Source organism: Prionailurus viverrinus, chromosome C2 (assembly GCF_022837055.1).
Source record: "Prionailurus viverrinus isolate Anna chromosome C2, UM_Priviv_1.0, whole genome shotgun sequence".
Lineage (NCBI taxonomy): Eukaryota > Metazoa > Chordata > Mammalia > Carnivora > Felidae > Prionailurus > Prionailurus viverrinus.
In genome coordinates, this window is record NC_062569.1 from 72047103 (window position 1) to 72066131 (window position 19029).

The 19029-nt window shown below is 39.4% G+C and overlaps 1 protein-coding gene across 4 annotated transcripts in view; it reads right to left on the bottom strand.

Moving 5' to 3' along the window:
- Positions 1-62: 62 nt before the first annotated feature.
- The window catches only part of PEX5L (peroxisomal biogenesis factor 5 like), a 169203-nt gene continuing 150236 nt past the window's right edge, over positions 63-19029 (bottom strand). For 3 of the 4 annotated variants that reach the window (XM_047874643.1, XM_047874642.1, XM_047874641.1), the window contains 6 exons: positions 17081-17224; positions 14160-14230; positions 12435-12632; positions 11604-11769; positions 11060-11217; positions 63-5108 (listed from right to left, as the gene is read on the bottom strand). In XM_047874643.1, coding sequence (XP_047730599.1) covers positions 4904-5108; positions 11060-11217; positions 11604-11769; positions 12435-12632; positions 14160-14230; positions 17081-17224 — 942 coding nt within the window. In that variant the 3' untranslated portion in view covers positions 63-4903. Of the gene's footprint in view, positions 5109-11054; positions 11218-11603; positions 11770-12434; positions 12633-14159; positions 14231-17080; positions 17225-19029 lie in introns of all 4 variants that reach the window. The other variant, XM_047874644.1, reaches the window with a different exon arrangement.

The following is a 19029-nucleotide window of genomic DNA, read 5'->3' on the forward strand; positions in this document are numbered from 1 at the left end:
CCTGGCTGAAGTCGGACGCTTAACCGACTGCGCCACCCAGGCGCCCCTAAACTTCACACTTTTGATTTTCTGGTTTTTCTCCTCTTTAACCATTTAATGCCTCCACACGAGTCTTTGCTAGGAGTTCGAGGATTTCCGTCTTTGAGCTTATATGTGTGTGTTTGGCGGTGTGTGAGATGGTGACAAAGCTGTTAGCAACATAAGACTCACCCCCAGCTTTGTCTTAGTGAGCTTTGCTCCCTCCATTTCTGGTCTCCTTGCCCTTATTTTTTCATGAAGCAGGGGTTACAGAAAAAGGCAGTGAGAGGACTTCCAAGTTCATTCTGAGTGACCATGAAATCACCTCATTATCTCTGACTTTCAGTGTCTTTAGACATACAGACCAAGTCCAGTTTCTTAAGGGATGGGGCCCACATAGCTCACTCACTCATCATATAAATAGGGCCATGTTGAGGCCAATGGTGTGGCACCCACACAGTCACTATGTGACATTTGTGGAAATTAAGCTGTCACGTCCACTTTGCCTTATGGTGGTTTTCATGTGCCTGACATTACCCCAACCTTCCCACCTTATTTAGAAGGTCAGTATTTCTAATTTACTCCTAAATTTTAGAAAATTTTTGAAATGCACGATTCAGAATTTTGAACCCAAAACTCTGTGGAGGCAATCAACACAATTGCATTTATTAGTGTTCAGACACACGGATTTTGTTTGAGTTTTGGATCTGTTGTGCCTCAACTGGTTTAAAACTTGTTTGGATGTCTAAGTACCTGGATTCCTCAGTAGATTTGTTTGGCACTGGCTGCAACACTGCATAAGCCAGATGTGTGAATATCTGTAAAGTTCAGTGTAGTGTGATAGCAGGAAAACAGTCTTGACAAGAAGATATTAAAAGCAAATAGTAAAACTATAACGCAAAGTTCATGAAAATGTTTCCTTGCTCAGAAGCAAGGAAAAATAGGCTACCCTATGAGATTTAACCATGCACTGGGTAAATTTACATTCAGTACAGTTATCTTGCATGCTTTGGTTAATATTTGAGTAGGCAGATTTGCAAGTACTAATGCATGCGTTATTTTTTTACCTGAGGTTATATGTTTTATTTTTTAAAAATTGCCTTTTTACAAACCTTATGCCAGAGTTCATCTATGAACACTCTTTAAAAAAATATATATATATCTATCTACTTCTTAGTTCAAAACAGTTTAATTTCAACCAGTTCTATAAATACTGAGATGACAGGGAAACTGTGCAGTAAAATCTGGAGATGGAATGAATTTGAAATCATTTTACAAAGTTGAAATCATGTGTATGCATGTTTAATAATTTCTAAAATATGAGGACTCAAAAAAATTGGTACACAAATGAAACCTTCAGAATACCCTGTTTCTAGAATCCTTTCAGAATCATTTCAAGGTATAAAACAATAGCAACCACTAACTTAAAGTGCAGTCTAGTCTTGTGGAACTGATTCAGGGGCAAATGAGGAAGGGACACAAAATGACCATCTTGCTTTCTCTATATTCCCAAAGAGCTCATGGATAAAGTGTACGGAAGAGATTTTGGGAACTCCTGTTGTATGTGGGACTAGCTATACTTGTGTTCAAGTCTTGCTTGTATAGCAGGAATATACTAGAAAGACTTACCTAGTATGAGTATCTAGACATGGACCCAAGATACAACATAATAGTTCTCTTTAAAGAAAAGGAGAAGAGTGGCATCCAACTCTGAAGGTGAGTATGTCCTGCACATTCTAGCCCAGTGAAGTGTCTCTAATTTGCCATTCTAGCTCAAATACAGATTGGCTGAGAAAGCACAGCTCATAGTGTCTGCTGAAAGCTTCCTGATGGACAATATCTGCCTTTCTTTAGGTGTCATGGGGAATGACCTTAAGAGGAAGCCTCATCCCCACTGTCAAGGTACAACAGCACATAGAAATAGCCCACTAGACATAGGTGTAACATATCTTGAAATTCAGCAGTGATCACTGGATTTCTCTGCATTCTCATCCAATCTGCCAGTGAAAATAAGTTCTTAAAAGTTACATCCATGCAACTGAAGGGCCATTCTAGAAAACCAGTACCATCCTCTAAGAGATCTTAGGCTTACTTAGTAAGACTCTCAGAAAAAAGGAACTCAAAGCCTTCCCAGGGTGCCTTAGACAGGAACCAAGGACACCCTGCCTTTTGAAATGGAAAGAATAAATGACAATTTCATACCACCAGGGTAAGATACCAAAACCAGTTCTGTCTTAAAAAATGTGTATATACTTGAAAAATGCATACAATGAAGATCATTCTAAAATCTTACTAATTTTTGGTGGTGCTCTGATTTCTATAAACTTTCACTTATTTTTTAGTAACTGTTTTTACTTAATTTTGTTTAAAAATACTATTGAAAAATATCTTGGGCAATAATTCTGCACTTCCTGATAGGCAACAGACTATGAAAATCTTGGTTCTGATGGACACTAGATATATTGAAGAAAGTGCTACTGAAATGATCCAAGTATGATGGGAATGGAAAATTGTCTACTCTCCTCTGAATTCACTTGGTATTCTGACAGCAAAATCAAACTTGGGCTGCAAAATTTGTCACCACTTAGCAACAATCAAATTAAATCAAAGTATCCTGCATTTACCCTACTGTCAGGCTTTAAACTATTAACTGATGTCATGCATGTAGGGCCAACAAATCTAAGAAAACAGCCTATTATTATTACTGCAAATTCAGTTACTGTTGAAAGTATAGAGTGGCATCATAAACAGAAACCTGCAAAGCTGGCTTTGAATCCCGCGTTCAGAGGCTCCTAATGGACTACAATGGACGCAAATCAGCTAATCAGCCAGTGAATGCATGGGAATTGGCGGGAGGGACATGCAGGGAATGGATGTTCTTCTCTCAGGGATATTCAAGCAGGCAGCTGCCATGAACTTCGACTCTGGCCCCGAGAGTCCTTCCTAGACTGAATTCTAGGATTCTAAAATTATAAAGAATATTCTTGAAAATATTGTTGAGCTTTATTTGCTGCTGAGACTGGAAGGAAGTAGGCAAAGACTGGGTTGTCACGACTGCCCAATGGTGAATGCCTTAATGCCTCTGCCTTCTGCTGTCCAGCTGGGGGCATCACCTTTGCCCAAGTGAGCTTCGACAGTGAAGATGAAAGCCTGGCACACCACAGGGCTCTTTGTCCTCATAAACCTTAAAAACTCTTCATCTTTATAAACTCTGTCGTTATAACACACGTGAACTTCAAGGATTTGTGGTTTCCTGTTTCCTTGAGGTCCCTTCCTACCTGAGGAACTTCCAAGGTAATAGAGGAGAGGATTTCTACCTGCACACCCTGCTCCCCTCCTCCACTGCCCTCACCAGGAGAAGCTAACTCTCCAGTCAATTAAACTGTCTTGATTCAAATGCTGTTTGCTTGGTAACTATAATCATGAGAGTAACCAGCTACTATTAACCAAAGAACACGAAGAAAAAGTTGGGATCAGATTGCTTTGGGGAAGATTCTGGAGGAAGGAAGGAAGGAAGAAAGGAAGGGAAAACAATAAAGAAGAATGGGACCACCAAGCCCCAACAGGGCACAACACACCCTGCAGAAGTGGGTAGAATGTAATCAATGAAATAAAACACCACTACCGACAGAAGGTTCCTGACACTTGATAAATGTTCCAAATGAGAGCCAAAGGAGCATGCATCTTTCATATTAAACCACTGACATTCAGTGAGATTCAGCTAGAAAATATTGATCTTCTATCACTTAGAATGCAGAAGGGAGAGCAATGCAGATTATTATGGAACTAAGAAAACACTTAATTTTTAGGAAAAAATGTATTTATCACTCTTACGAAATACTATTTAAACTATTAAAAGTTTAAAAGGAATATTGGTGTGCAGGGCAGTCAGAAAGCAAGTAAAGTATGACATTTAAGCAAGTTAATGTTAGCTCTATAGAAATCCCGTTATCATCCAAATTCCTCCCTGCAGAGAATGCATGAAGGGACAGTACAATGTCTCTTGCTTAAGTTCATACGGTCCCAGAAAGCATGTGAATAAGATCTGTGTTTGACATATTTACACCCTGTGTCCTATCTGCTTTGAGAAAAACTCCTTCAAAACTCTACACTATGAAAAACTATTTTCAGGAATTTTTATTTGGTCCATTGATCTAACAAGGCCGAGTTCTTGAATCTTTCACCCCTAAGTTAAAAATTGGAGCAACGGAACAAAACTCCAGCAAGGCATAAATAAGATATTAAAGTGCGTATATACAGTCCCAGAAAAGTTTTGATTGGGAACAGCAAAAATTTCTAGTGCAAAAACTGCTTTTGCCAGCAAAGCTCCCTCTCTGGAGTCGAAGGGCTACAGTAAAAGTTAAAATCGGAACAGGTCTAAGCAATGCCTCTCTTTAGTCAAGGGTTAATATATGTGCATGCACCTTGGCCCAAACTACGTTGTAAAAGGGGGAATTGCAGGGGATAGTTCAGAAACAGTCAGAATTCCCTGATCAGAGGCAGTGCTTTCTCCAGGTGTCCTATGAGCAAGTTCCTTAGGTGTGTCATCAGCTGCAAAAGTGAGGACAAAAACCCCAAAGGACGTGTTTTGAATATGCTTGCAGCTTGTGAAGAGTATTCACACACGGTTACTTTATCTTGGTTTGTCTTTGTGTCTCTCAGTTCTTCTTCTGAGCCCAACCTTGACTCTACAACATTTTGTGCTTTTGAATCTGAACAGAGACTGGGCATCGTCTGTAGGAGTTCCCTTGTGTCATATCACCATGGCCTTTTGGACATCTGGTTTTATCCTTTTTGGAATTCATAATAAAATAGTTTTGCATTTCTTAGTACAATTACACAGATAAGGATTTATCATTTTTAATTTTTTTTTTTTTCTTTTCCTTCAAGGATCCAAGTTGAAAGCTCTTAGGAGGACATCCAGGTCACCAAGATTAGCCGCCTGGAAGAGTTCTGGTTGGTCCATCAGAGAAAGTGCGATTCTGAGGGCAGCCCAGATATTCCCAGAGATTGCAGGATGAGGAACTTGCTGTTGATTCCTGCTTTTTCTTTGCAAACTGAGGGCAGTGAGAAAATTGCTGACCGCTTCTCTAAGAGGGTAGAAAAACAGACATTTAAAAATGCAACAAATTTCAGAGTTAGCAACTTAAAAAACAAAAATGGATTAACTTCTTTTAGTTCAAAACCCTAAATCACCTCTCTGAGGTGTTTTAGATCATCAGAGGAACAACCTTCTGGTTGTCTCATTATTCTTTTGTGAAAAATCATTGTTCAGTATAGCAAAACCAGAAAGAAAAAGGGAATTTTATTTTAAGAATGTCATGTGAGACAGAAAGAGTAATAGCAAAACCATTGCTAACTCATTAATGCATTCCTTTTCCCCCTACCTCAGGGGTAATTTAAAGACAGAATCCATTTGCAAATGTGAATTATACAACTAGGGTTGAAGAGGAAGCATCTGGCCCTACTCAGAAACAAAGTGACTTAACTTTTCCTATTAGTGATAGTAATATGGGAGGCGGCTGGGGCTGAATTGATTTGCTCTTAGAACATCTGGGTTGGAATCCTAAGCATTTAGCCTTAGGCAAACTTATTATCTTTCCAAGCCTCCATTTCCCCAACCGTATAATAGGGATAATAGAACTCATTTTATTCATTTATTTTTTTTTTTCCTTTTAAACATATGCATTTATTAATACCCCACCCTGTTCCAGAAGGGATTGGGGATGTCAGCAAGTTCATCAGGAAGGGCTTCACTTTCTTCATCTCCAAATGGTCTAGGTGATATAAGTTCATTCCAGTTCTTCCCTTTTGTGACTCTGATTCTAATAATTTGTTGGTAATCTCCACTTAGAAGTCCTGTTAACACCTGGTATTTAGGGATGCTTGTGTGGCTCAGTCGGTTAAGCGTCCGACTTCAGCTCAGGTCATCATCTCGTGGTTTGTGAGTTCGAGTCCTGTGTCGGGCTCTATGCTGACAGCTCAGGGCCTGAAGCCTGCTTTGGATTCTGTGTCTCCCTCTCTCTGCCCCTCCCCTACTTGTGCTCTGTCTCTCAAAAATAAATTAACATTAAAAAAATTAAAAAAAAAGATGCTTCATTTTAGAATATGGAAAATGGGATGGGGGTGGGGGAAACCTACAACTGGTTCTCCTGATTTCTGTTCATGGCATCACCATCCAACCAGTGACCCAGCACCAAAACCTAATGCCATCTTCAACTATTCTTGCCTTTGCCCCAATATCTCACTGAGCCACATGGAATCCACTCTCTAATGTCTTTTCCCCACTTGGTCCTTCCCATGGCCACATGTAGTTGAAGCCCTTGTTAGTTGTCTCTCTGTTCTGTTCTATGGGAAGTCATTTTAAAATTTATTTGAGAGAGATAGAGACAGAGGGGGACAGAGGCTCTGAAGCAGGCTCTGCGCTGAGCAATGAGCCCCTTGCAGGGCTTGAACTCACAAACTGTGAGATCATGACTTGAGCCAAAGTCAGACGCTCAACTGACTGAGCCACCCAGGTGCCCCAAGAAGTCATTTTAAAACCTTGTTGTGTGAGGTACAGTTGGATCAATTTATGTGAAATCTTTTATTAAATCAGATCACTAGTTCTCCAAGTGTGGTCTGGGGAACTCTAGGATCAGTGAGGTCAAAATTATTTTTACAATAATTCCGAGACATTATTTTACCTTATTCTCATTTTCTCATGAATGTACAATGGAATTGTACAGTGATTACACAATATGTAAAATCCCAATAGATTGGATGTGGAGACAGATATGAGAATCTGTCTTCTATTAAGTAAGATATTAAAAAAAGTTTTTATTTATTTTTGAGATAGACACAGAGCATGAACAGGGAAGGGGCAGAGAGAGAGGGAGACACAGAATCTGAAGCAGGCTCCAGGCTCCGAGCTGTCAGCCCAGAGATTGACACAGGGCTTGAACCTACGAACCATGAGATCATGACCTGAACCAAAGTTGGTCCTTAACCGACTGAGCCACCCAGGCGCCCCTAAGCAAGATATTTTTAAAAGTTGCAAAAATGATAAAAGAATGCCCCTCTTCTCACTAAACATTTTTTTTTGTTTTGGGGAATAATTATTTTTCATAAAATGTCTAATTTATGTTAACATGTAGTTAATTATTATTTTTAAATGAATCTTATAAACTTTCTCAGTTTAACTTCTAATATGGTAAATATTGGTGGATACAACCCACCTAAAAGCCCTTGGAGGTGCCTGATAATTGTTAAAAGTGTAAAGGAGTCCTGAGAACACCAAGTCTGTGAACCTTCCAGCTCTTTCTGTCCACAGCTGCTCTCTTGCTCATGTACCCAGTGTGCTTTCTGTCTTCACTCTCAGGACCTCTGTCCCCAGAAGCATGTATTCTGTATCAAACTGGTCTTTGCTAAGAATGATGACACTGCTTTAATTTGTATCTGCTTTACTCTTCTTAAAAGCTTTTCACACATTTGATCCCACTTAATCCCACAAGGTCATTATTAAGCATCTGGTAAGAAGCTTTGAAGTGAGGCTGGACTTCTGATTCCAATGAACATGATCTAGACATTGGTTCATCTGTATTGTTAGACTGCCTGGAAATAAATGGCAACTGGGAAATGGTTCCACTGTATTTGGCAACCTGGCTAATGGAAGGGATTGGGGTTCTAATCATCTCTTTTGGATGTTTAGTAATCAAGCAAGAGAGGAGGGTTTATAAACAGATGCACATGTGGGGTTTACTTTGGAGGCCCTTTTTGGCTTCCTTGTTCCAGGATGGCAGCTCAAATGACAAGGATTCCATTTCCTCTCATCATCCTAGGCTCGTAAGAGCTCTGGGGGAGAAAGACCCCGGAATCTCCTCATGCACAGGCTGTTCCTAGCTGCCCCATGTGTGGCAGTGATCTCTGAGGGACAGGGAGAGTACCAGAACAGTCTAAATGCTAACTTTGCCAGGCAACGTGAAGCGGTCCCCATGAAGATAGTCTCAATCTGTTCTCCAACTTGGGAACACAGAGTCCTTCTGGGGGATTCAGAAGATTGTACATGTATATGTATGAATAGTTTTTAAATGGCTTACACACACACATATATGTGAATAAGCTGTTCATGTATGTCTTGATTAATAAAGTGCATTCATTTAAAAGCATTCCTCATTTTGTAATATCTTTCCCTCATTATATTAATACTAAAAACATTAACATGAAAGGGGATGTGATTTATGTTTTCATTAAAAAGAGTCCTCACTCTTGAAAATTTTAAGATCCTTTGGAGCTCCTACTGATAGAGGGGTAGCATTTTGAGCTGCACATTTCACGCCAACAATTTCCTTTCCTTATTTCAATTGTATAAAGTACTGGGGACTTGCTTTGACTCTTTATAGAACATGTGCAATTACAGGAGTGCCTGGATGGCTCAGTCGGTTGAGCATCTGACTCTTTTGATTTCAGCTCAGGTCATTTCAGCTCAGCTCAGAGCCCGGAGCCTGTTTCAGATTCTGTGTCTCCCTCTCTTTGACCCTCCCCCGTTCATGCTCTGTCTCTCTCTGTTTCAAAAATAAATAAAGGTTAAAAAAAAAAAAGACTGTCTCTCTCTCCCCCTACCCCTCTCCCCACTCACGTTTTCTCTCCCTCTCTCTAAACAATAAACAAAAAAGAAAATGTGTGATGACAAACAACAAGTGTTATAGCTATGTACATAGACACCTGCAGTCCTTGAGGGAGAAATTCCAAGACTCTGGTGGGTATGGAAGTATCTGAACCAGCTCTTGGCTCTTCTTCTCAGCCACATCTCTATTGAGGGTTATTTCCTAACTATCCACTTATACCTCGAGTTAAACTTATTTTCAGAATTCATTTAAGGTTTATGTCTCACTTGGTGGTCTTCTTTTTCTCAGGGGGAAAAAAAACCCAAAATATTTAGTACTTATAAAAATTTCCCACATCCAGCATGACGATAAAGGACCCACAGAGCTCAGCTGAGATGTTTTGAAATTTTTAGGTAGCCATTTGATCAAGGTTGCCATATTTACCAAGTAAGAATACAGGATGCACAGTTAAATTTGAATACCAGATAAACAATAATTTTTAGTATGAGCATGTCCCATGCAATATTTGGAAAATACCCTAAAAACGTATTTGCTGTTTATCTAATTAAAATTTAACTGGGAATTCTGTATTTTATATGGCAACTCTAAAATTGACTTGCTCCTGTACAGGTGACTTTCTGCTTGAGGATTAAAAATCCATTCTCAGTAGAGTTGCCCATTTCTACCTATCACAGACCTTCAAGGCCTCCTGCAAGCGGGTGCCCTACTGAGGCTTATACACGTAAGTGCCAAGAAAGTATTTTATTGGCATCTCAAGTACTGTTTTCTACACTGTAACGAGGAGTTACAGTTAAGAACTACTCAACCAGAAGCCTTATAAAAGCCTCCTCTGATAGAAGTTAATATGACTACATGTACATACATATTTATTTACATCTCTCCTTGTTCCAACAAAGGACCTAAGGTATCTTATTAAATACATCTATATGACATAGTTAGAAAGTTAAGTGACTAAAAGGGGTAAAGATAAAATCGGGTTAGGAAAATCAGATGAGACCAGAATGAACTTCGTATACAAAATGGACATTGCCAGGCCTTCGACAGCTGATGTGCGAGGGGGCAGCAAAGGTTCTCCCGTGACCTTTTGCAGAGCTGATGTTAGGAGGGCCTCTGCAGTCGCACACTTCACAGTGCCCATGAAATAAAGCAAACCAGTTGCTGCAGAGTCACTCAGCTATTCCTGGTTTTAACCTGAACAAGGTCCTCTTGGAGGACGGGTGTAATCCAGTGACTATTGTTCTAAGATTCTTCTAGTATAAATGTAGCAACCAATTTCTGAAACGTCAATATTTGCCAATGGCACAATCCCCAAAGCAGTTCAGAAACAGCAATTTTTCAGATGTCAAAGGGATTGCAAGCCAGTTATGTAGCTCTCTGATGACTTATCTGAATAGATAATGATAAGGATACTGATGATGATGGCAATGATCAGAATCATGATAATAAATGCTGACTACTGTTCTGTGCTAGGCAATTACGTTTAACCTGCATAATAATCCTGCGGGATAAATATTATCACCACTTGTTTTTAAGCAGGTGAAGAAATTGAGGCTCACAGTTATGTGCCCAGAATCACAAAACCAGTAAATGGCAGAGCTGTGATTTGAATCCGAGCTTGTCTGATTCTAAAAGCCAGGGTTTTTCTGAGAATGAGAAAGGGTTACATTTTTTGTGGGATTTAAAACTAACACTTAATTCTCTTTTTTCCAATTACGAAAATAATACCTATTTATTTAGAAAGTCGAAAAAGTAGAAAGCTAAAGAAGGAAAAATTACCTATACTTTCATTACCTAAAAGAAATAAAGGTCATTTATGGGCCCTGTAGATGAGTAAAAAATAGTATATACGATATAGACCTGATGATGAGGAATCATGACAGAACAAGAAAGACATTTTAAACCATAAACCCACCATTTAAAATTTTTTCTTAAAATAATTTTTTAGCCAACTTTACTGGCAAAGTAGTTTTAGAAAACCTGGACTTTTTGTTGTGCTTTGCCAAAAACTGACCCTGGACCTTCTTAACTCATTTTGTTGGTTCCCCTGTCCCTATCCCCCAAGGTTCTCTTTTTTGCTTATTTGGGAAATGAAGGGTTGGAATGTTCAAGTTTCTCAAACACTTACCCTTGGAAGTGTTACTAACTTGTCCCAACCCAGGCTGACTGAATGGAAATCTCTGGGGAGGGGCCTGGGAATCTACATTTCACAAGCTGCCTCCATGATCACTGTTCGCCACAGGCTGAGAAACACTGAAGCACACTGTTCCTGCAGCAACAGGCCCCAGGATCCGAGGGTTCAAATTTTCCCTTGACAAGAGGAGGAGGGTTACTCCTACAAAAGGAGGTATTTTCACTGGGAAACAATCTTTCAGGTAGGTTATTCCACCTCAGCCCTGCATGTGGCTCATGGTTCTCAGCCTGTGACCATACTTCACCTGTAGGCGCCCAGATTGATGCAGCTTATTCCCAGATTGTATCTGGATCGGATGAAGCCTGGCTGAATCTCCAGTGCTCGTGTGTAGGCCTCCACAGCTTCCTCACTGCGGTCTCCGTTAGCCAAGGTTGCCCCGAGACGGTTCCATAATGAATAGTCCTGATGACAAAATTAGAACAACCAGTACGAGTCACGGTGACAGAGCATTCCCATATTTCTTGCAGAAGAAGGATGGTGGTGAAAAATTTATCCAGTGCTCATGGATGGGGACCATGACAGTGGTAAATTACTCAAATGATTTTACGGACAGCTTTGTGAAATGACTTTCATTCATCAAAGAGCAGCTATCATTTGATGCTGTCAGGTAGTTCGTGTTTCTATTTTAGGTACTCAAGTATTAACAGCCACAGAAGCATATCATTAGTACTCATCTTTTTAAACCATTGGATGCAGGCAAATAAGGTGTAGCAGAAATGTGCAAAGTGTAGCCTGCGGCAACTTATTTTTTTAACAGAGAACCTTATGGTTTCTTGTTGGGCACTTACCTCTGGCCGAACAGTTAAGGCAGCGTTAAATGCATCTATTGCTCTGTTAAATTCTCCGCTCAGGTGGAACAGTACCCCCAGGCCTGTCTGTAGGTCTGGGTCAATCATATCTCCATTTTGGTGGGCAGCTTCCAGATATAATTCCTTAACTCCTTCCAAAACAGAGCTGCAAGGGAAAAAATGAGATTTATAATCCAAATAGTCTGAACATATATTATTTACTATTATGCCCACTGTTCTAAGAGAACATTACAAACTAGAAATATCTTCCTTAAAATATATTCACTTAATGAGAGGACTAATACTGCACAATAAAAAATACCTGCTGATTTTCATAAAATATTTTGTCATACACAGAAACAAGACTGTATTAAGTCAAGTCTTCCCAAGGAGAGTTTCATTGACCCTGTGAGAGCCAATGTGGAAAACCCCAAGGCTCTATGAGAAAGAATTTAACATCATGATTTATTGCTGATAGAAACAAAACCCCTAGAAGAAAGGACTTCCATTTTTACTCATATCCAATTCTCAGTCTTTATGAAATGTGGTGCATTTTGTAACTTATTTTAGGTTAATTATATGTCCACAGCACTTTGCTTCGAATTATGGTACTCAGATAAACGCCTATGAGTGACTACAACGTTGATCATGTGTCCAATTGTTGGTTCTGGTCTCAGCATCAATCTTTTTAATCAGAGATGCTCTTCTAGCAGGATGTTGTCCTACAATCGTTCTGGAACGAGCCTCTGGTGAGGCTCGTTAATTACCCTTAAGGTGACTAATTGTGTATATGGGTGTTTACTGCCCACGGTCGTTTAGTTAGAAGCATACCTATCAACTGGAGACTTGGACATCCTCCGGGTAAGGCCTGGAGATCCTTTCTTGCTCTTCACAAGGTATTTGTACTTTGGATTTTGCTTAATCCAGTTCTTTAGAGCTTCGCAGGCATCTTGCTGATGGCCAGTGTTAGTGTAACTTACAGCCAGAGCCATCAAAGCTTTCAAGTTGTTGGGCTGTAATTCTAAGCACCTGCATCAAGGCATAAATAAATAAGTAAATAAATAAAAAGCCTATTTCAGATTTTTTTCTGAGACTGACTCTAACAGCTCTTTAGGAAATTTGAAGCCTTTACTAATTAAATGGTGCAAGAGCATTGTGAAGTTTATATTAAGCCCCTGGAAAATACCATATTTATCTATGTCAAAATTGGGACCTAAGTATATTTGTAAGAAAGTTAAAACTCATCTTGCTGAGTGCTAGATCTGGTAATTTAACAAATGTTTTTTAAAATGTTTATTTATTTATTTATTTTGAGAGACAAAGAGCATGCGAGCAGGGGAGGGACAGAGAGAAACTCAAGCAGGCTCCACATACTCAGCACAGAGCCGGACATGGGGCTCAATCTCACAACTGTGAGATCATGACCTGAACCGAAATCCAGAGTCAGACACTTAACTGACTGAGCCACCCAGGTTCCCCTAAATGGTTTTAAAAACTATAGAAAAGGTGGCTAATCCTTGCACAAAATTTCTTAGGACTTTATTTCATGAGGCAGGGATATCACTGTTTTAGCGCTGCTCTACTATTAATATAGTAAATGTATCTTACCCACAAAGCAAACTGATTTGAGCTAAATTTGGATATCCAAAGATGAAAGGCTGTACAGTGTTTTATAAAGGAGAGGGAGAATCCTGTGTTTCTAGACAACTGAGGTGGGTTTGCAGGAGGCACAGGCTACAGTTGCTCCCCTCACGCTATTCCACTGGCCTCTAGTGGGGGCTTTTCAAGCTTTGATGTACATGAGAATCATCTGGGGATTTGGCAAAAGGCAGATTATGTAATATAGTGGGCCTGGGGTGGGCCCAAGCCTGAGCAGGTCTGACAAACTCCAAGGTGATAATGAAGCTGGTAGTCCCTGGAGAACACTTTGAATAGCAACCCCTAGTACCTACATCAGTGCTTCAGCGAGAGATTATATAGGTGGGGTGGTTATATATTAAGTAGGGAAAGGGGAAGTCTATTTGGTAGGGATATTTTTTCATGGTTTAAATAGGGGCTCTAATCAAGTAAAATGTGATGCTACGTCCAGCCAAAGTAGCCTAGACCTTTACTCAGGGGCTCGGTAGTGATACTTTGGTATTGACAGGTCATTGAAACTATCTTGGGAGATTCTCTGTAGACACAAGGAGCTAAAATTACACTGAGATTATTTTGAGTATATTTTCTCCTGAGGAAAACCTTCAAATGCTGCAGAAGGTTACAAAGTTAAGAGGAGCTACATATTTAATAAGTCTATTTTATGACTGCTTTTGACATGGATACTTTCATGCCAGTGATGGTCAACTGATTTGCAGGTGACAAAACACTGTGATTTAGGAACATCATTTCTTCATGAATTCTTGTTTCCCACAGCTAAGTGTAATACGAGGCATCTCAGCACTTATCCTGGCCAAATTCTTCATAATGTACCTAAGGGTTAAAATACAAGTCTGAAACAACAGTAGTCCATTAGCCAGGGTCCACTAGGCCCGTGAGTTTGCACTTAGTTTCATGTACCTCTGGAGGGCGACAATAGCTGCTTGTTCATTTTCATTCTCTGCCTGGGTTATCCCGAGGAACTGCCATGCCTACAAAAAACAACCGAGGTCAACATTGGAAGAGGAAGCAGATTCACTCCTGTGCTTTAGATTCCTCAGTGCAGAGCAACCTGTCTGAGATGCGAGAGTCTTGTAAAAGGGAAAAATGTCACATGCATTTCTTTATCCAAAGGCTCTTCTGACATCTGGGTCAAGATCCTCTGTTATTACTTACGAATTCTCAGGATTTATTCGCCTGTGACCCATGGAAACATTTGAATATCCGAGATTTCATGATATTAGGTGTCTTAAACCCAAAAGATAAACATATAAAATTATGCATTTGTCAGGAAAAGGGGTGCAAAAATAACCCAGAAATGTAGCTGAAGAGTCTAAAGTTTATAGTAAGGAATCTCAAGATGTACAAAATGAAATCAGCTTGTAAAAATGCAAGTCTGACTGTTATTATAAGAGGTAAAGGAAATTTAGTAACTAGGGAAAAGAAAACAAAATCTTCCACTCCAATGTGTTCACTGCTCTAATATCACTGTTAAAATGCATAAGGCACATATAAAATGCAATATAATATAGACATAATTTTATAGCCTACACTTATACTTTATCATGCATCATAAACGCTTTTAATGGTTTTACAAAATCATGATACTTAGAATTTTCAATTTAAATTTTGTTGAGTGGATATTCCATTATTTACTCAACCAATTCCCTACTGCTATAAGGTTGCCCCCACCCTGTGTTATTGTCAACAATGGGACAAATGTCTTTAAGCAGGTCACATATTTCATATCGACAATGAAAGTTTTTAATATAAGAATTTCTCCCTATAAACTCATAAGAACAATAATTCTCGCACCATTACAAGAGCAATCTACATGAACCAACCTCTCATTGCTGACACTGTCCTCAAATTTACTGGGGATGGGGGTGTATTAGAGTCTTAGGAATTTAAAAGGGTTTGGGGAGTGCATAGTTCTCCCACCTACAGACATTTTAAAGCAAAACTATTCATGAAAATACCTACACTCATCCTGAAATGCTGTAAGAATTATATTGGCTTTTCCCATCATGGGTTACTATTACCCATGCCATATCAACTCATAAAAAATACTGATTATTCCCACCCCCCCTCAATATTGGCACTTCTCTTTAATCTTTCAGACGTACACAGAGCAGCCCCTATTTTGAGCTCACCTTCCATACATCTTAGAATGCTTCTTAAGATTGATGAAACAGTTCTTCTCTGGGGGTTTCTTGTTAGCCTTTGAGCAGGGTGTCACTTTCACTGTTCACAAATTGCCCATTATCTAAAATTAGGGGTCTCCAAGATTCAGAGGCCCTGGGTCCTTGGTTGGGATCCATTTGTTAATCAGTGCCCTAATGTTCTCATTTATGAATCTGAGATAATAATGTATATACATCTTTTTTAACCTTCCAGGGTTCCAATATTTTGGTTCACAATTCCAACTCTCAGTTCAATCTCATGTCACTGTCAACGTTTTGACTAACAAGATACCAGGGCTTTAACCTAGTGATCAGTTTACTCGTCCTTCCTATACAGACTTTAAGTACAGTCAATAGTAACGATGAAGGCTAATTACTGATGTGTCAGGCACTGAACTAAGCACTTTATTTGTATGACCTAATTTAATCCTCACAACACCCAGTGAGATAGTTATTGTAATGTGATTTCCATTTTACATATAAGGAAATGGAAGCTGAGATGGTTTACATGACTTGTCCCAGATCACATGGCTCATGGCTCATGAGTGGTAGAGCAGGGATTTGAACCCACACAGTTAGGCCAGCAGAGCCTAGAAGCTTAACCACTATTGTATACTGCCATCTCAGAGCCGTGTATACCCCTCCCTAAAATTTCTGTGAATTTCTTATAAGGAAGATTCTTTATAAGGCAATTCCTGAAAATTACTCATGAACTAAAACTTTACACCTGCTGCTATCTAATTATAGGCCTTCGCAGGTTTGGAAACACGGTGGACCAAAATAGGATGATGGGAGCCTCCCTGGGTGGTCTCCTGGCCTCGGTCTCCATCACCTTCTACACCTCAGCGAAAGGGGTTTTTCAATTCAAACATGCAAATCTGATTATATCCCTCTGCCGAGTAGAGACCCTGCTTTCATGAAGTTCAGATTCCTACCCACCTCTTCCTACCTCCTCTCCTGCCATTGTCTCCTCTCCCCTCCCCACCTGGCACAGTGTTTCATGCCTCACTGCCCACTCACAGACCACTGCCTCTTAACATCTCTACTCCCCTGCTGTCTTTAATTAATCTCCCTCCTTCAAAGCTCAGTTTTGGATTTAATTGTGGGAGAAGGCTGGCTTAGGACCCTTGCTCTCTGCTCCCCTACCATCCTGTACATACTCTAACACTGCATTTCTTACACTGCATTGATTTATTTACTTGTCTCTCCAGATCGAACACAAGTGTGTCTTTTCAATGGTTCCATTTTTTCCAGCTCCTCAATATTTGAAGCCCATGTCTGGCACAATTCTTGGGACATAGTATGTGCTCAATAAACATTGAGTGAGTAAATCAAGGGTGAGATAGGGTATGGCTCTAATCCTAGATGGAACTATACACTGGCCCCTGAAAACTATTGCTGAGCCTCTAGGTTGGCAATTTTGGTTTTTCATTTCTTGTCCCCATCCTTTTATTTTGGGCACTGTAGATACTGCAGATTTGGTTAGAGAAAGGTATACCTATTTGTAACTTTCAAACACACGGCACAGTAAACCAGGTTAACTCCTTTGAGAACCTTTAACTGAAGAAAATGCAGCCCAGTAGAACTCTGTGGCATCCTGTGTCCCTCATTTACATGTAGTCACTTTGTGAGCCTGGCAGGACGAAGGGGATAGGATACCTCTGCATCTCCAGGGTCCTGAAGAATTGCCGCCTCCATGAACAGGATGGTGACGGGCAGGTCCCCCTCCTTCAGTCTTTTTAAGCCCTCTTCAAATGCTCCCGGCCAGTCCTTGAAGGGATTTTCGGTGTGAAAGTAATATCCCTACAACGCAGAGAAGGGCCAATACAAGATCCATTGATTTATCTCTTCATTCTCACGTTCAGTAAGCTCTTTTTGAATTTGAATTTGTGTATTTATTTTAAATAAAATTAAATTTAAATTACTGGTTTTCTTTCCTTCCTATGAATGTAGTACATTCTCACTGTATACAGTTTAGATGACATTATTTTGTTATTGAATAATATAAAAAGAAGCAAAGTTACCCATAATGCTACAACCTAAATATCACTGCTGATATTCTGGAGTTTGCTTTCTCTGTTGCTCTTTTGTTCTTTTTGTTTCAATCATTTCTCCCCAAGATTTAAAAAATACAGAGTTTTGGACATATTTTTGCTAAGTGCTACCATCCGTTCCCCTCAAATGTTAATGCCACATACTGTACATCTGTGTATATGCTTTGGCCCTTTGGAGGTCTACAAACCATTCCAATATCTGAGATTTTTTTTTTACCTTCCTGCTCCTTGAACCAGTTTTTGCCCCATGGTGGGCCATACTGCCCCATTGAAAATGCATATTTTAAAGGTATAGATTTTTTATTTCGAAAATGTAAAAAATACAGAATTTATAAATAATCTAATATTTTTATGAATATATAAATTAAATAAATAAGCTTATATATATATGCAGTTTTGTAGCTTGTGCCCCATTTGGTTTTTAAAATTATCTATCTTGTGCCTAAACTTATTTAATTAAGTTTCTACTGATGGACATTCAGGCTACTTTCAATTTTTTTATTATCATAAATAAGATTAAAGTGAAGATCTCATGCTCAAATCTTTGTCTGCATATGATTATTACGTTAGGATGGACTTCTAGAGGGCTTCATTAGACTTAAGGTTATGAACTATTTTGGAGCCCTTGATGTGTATAACTGTTTTTGAGAAAGTTTGTCTCAAGTTAAACTCTTATTGGAATTATCTGAGAGAAATGATTTGTTGCAACTTTACCAGCATAGATTATCATAATGTCTTTCTAATTTGATAGGTACAAATAAGCTAGTCTGTTGGTGATGCTACTAAGGTTTTAAAATACATTAAATGGAGACCTTCATTCTCCACTGGCATTGAGAAAGACAACCCCCCTTATCAAAGCCACAGGGTATGACCAGTTTATGTAGTGGTATGACAGATATGGGGTCCCGGGGACAAGAATCTCAGCGCCCAGCCATGCCTCAGGTGCACGAATTATAGCCTAGAGTCTGACAATCTGTATCAATGTCTTCTCTTCTTGCTTAGTTTTGATTTCATTGTGGAAAAGAGTTATTTTTAACAAGATAGTTCTTCGGATTTTATGAGAATGCCTGGCCTACCGAGGGACAGAGAATGGTATGGTAAGGAAGACGTTTTAATGAATGACTATGTAGGTTGAAAATCCCCTAAGATTGGAGACTATTCATCATCATATTTACTACAAGGTAGGCATTTAATAAATATTTGTTGGATTGAACAAATGGAAGTTATCCAGAACTAAATACTATTGAGACTTCCTCTACCATAAAAAGTCCATAATACAAACATATATATGTATGTGTGTGTGTGTGTGTGTGTGTGTATCCCTTGAGTTAGAAAATTCCATATTTTTTTCTATCTTTTGAATCATTTCAATTTATTTTTGAAAATGTTTTTAAAAGCATAAATCCAAGGGCAACTGGGACATCATGGGTAATTTGGCTGGTTGTTCACTGAACTCTCACATTTGCTGGGGCTCCTATCAGGGGAATGTCTTTGAGGAATCCCCTTGGGACTGGACCTGGCTGTGTGAAGGGTATCTTTTCCATGTAGTTCTTT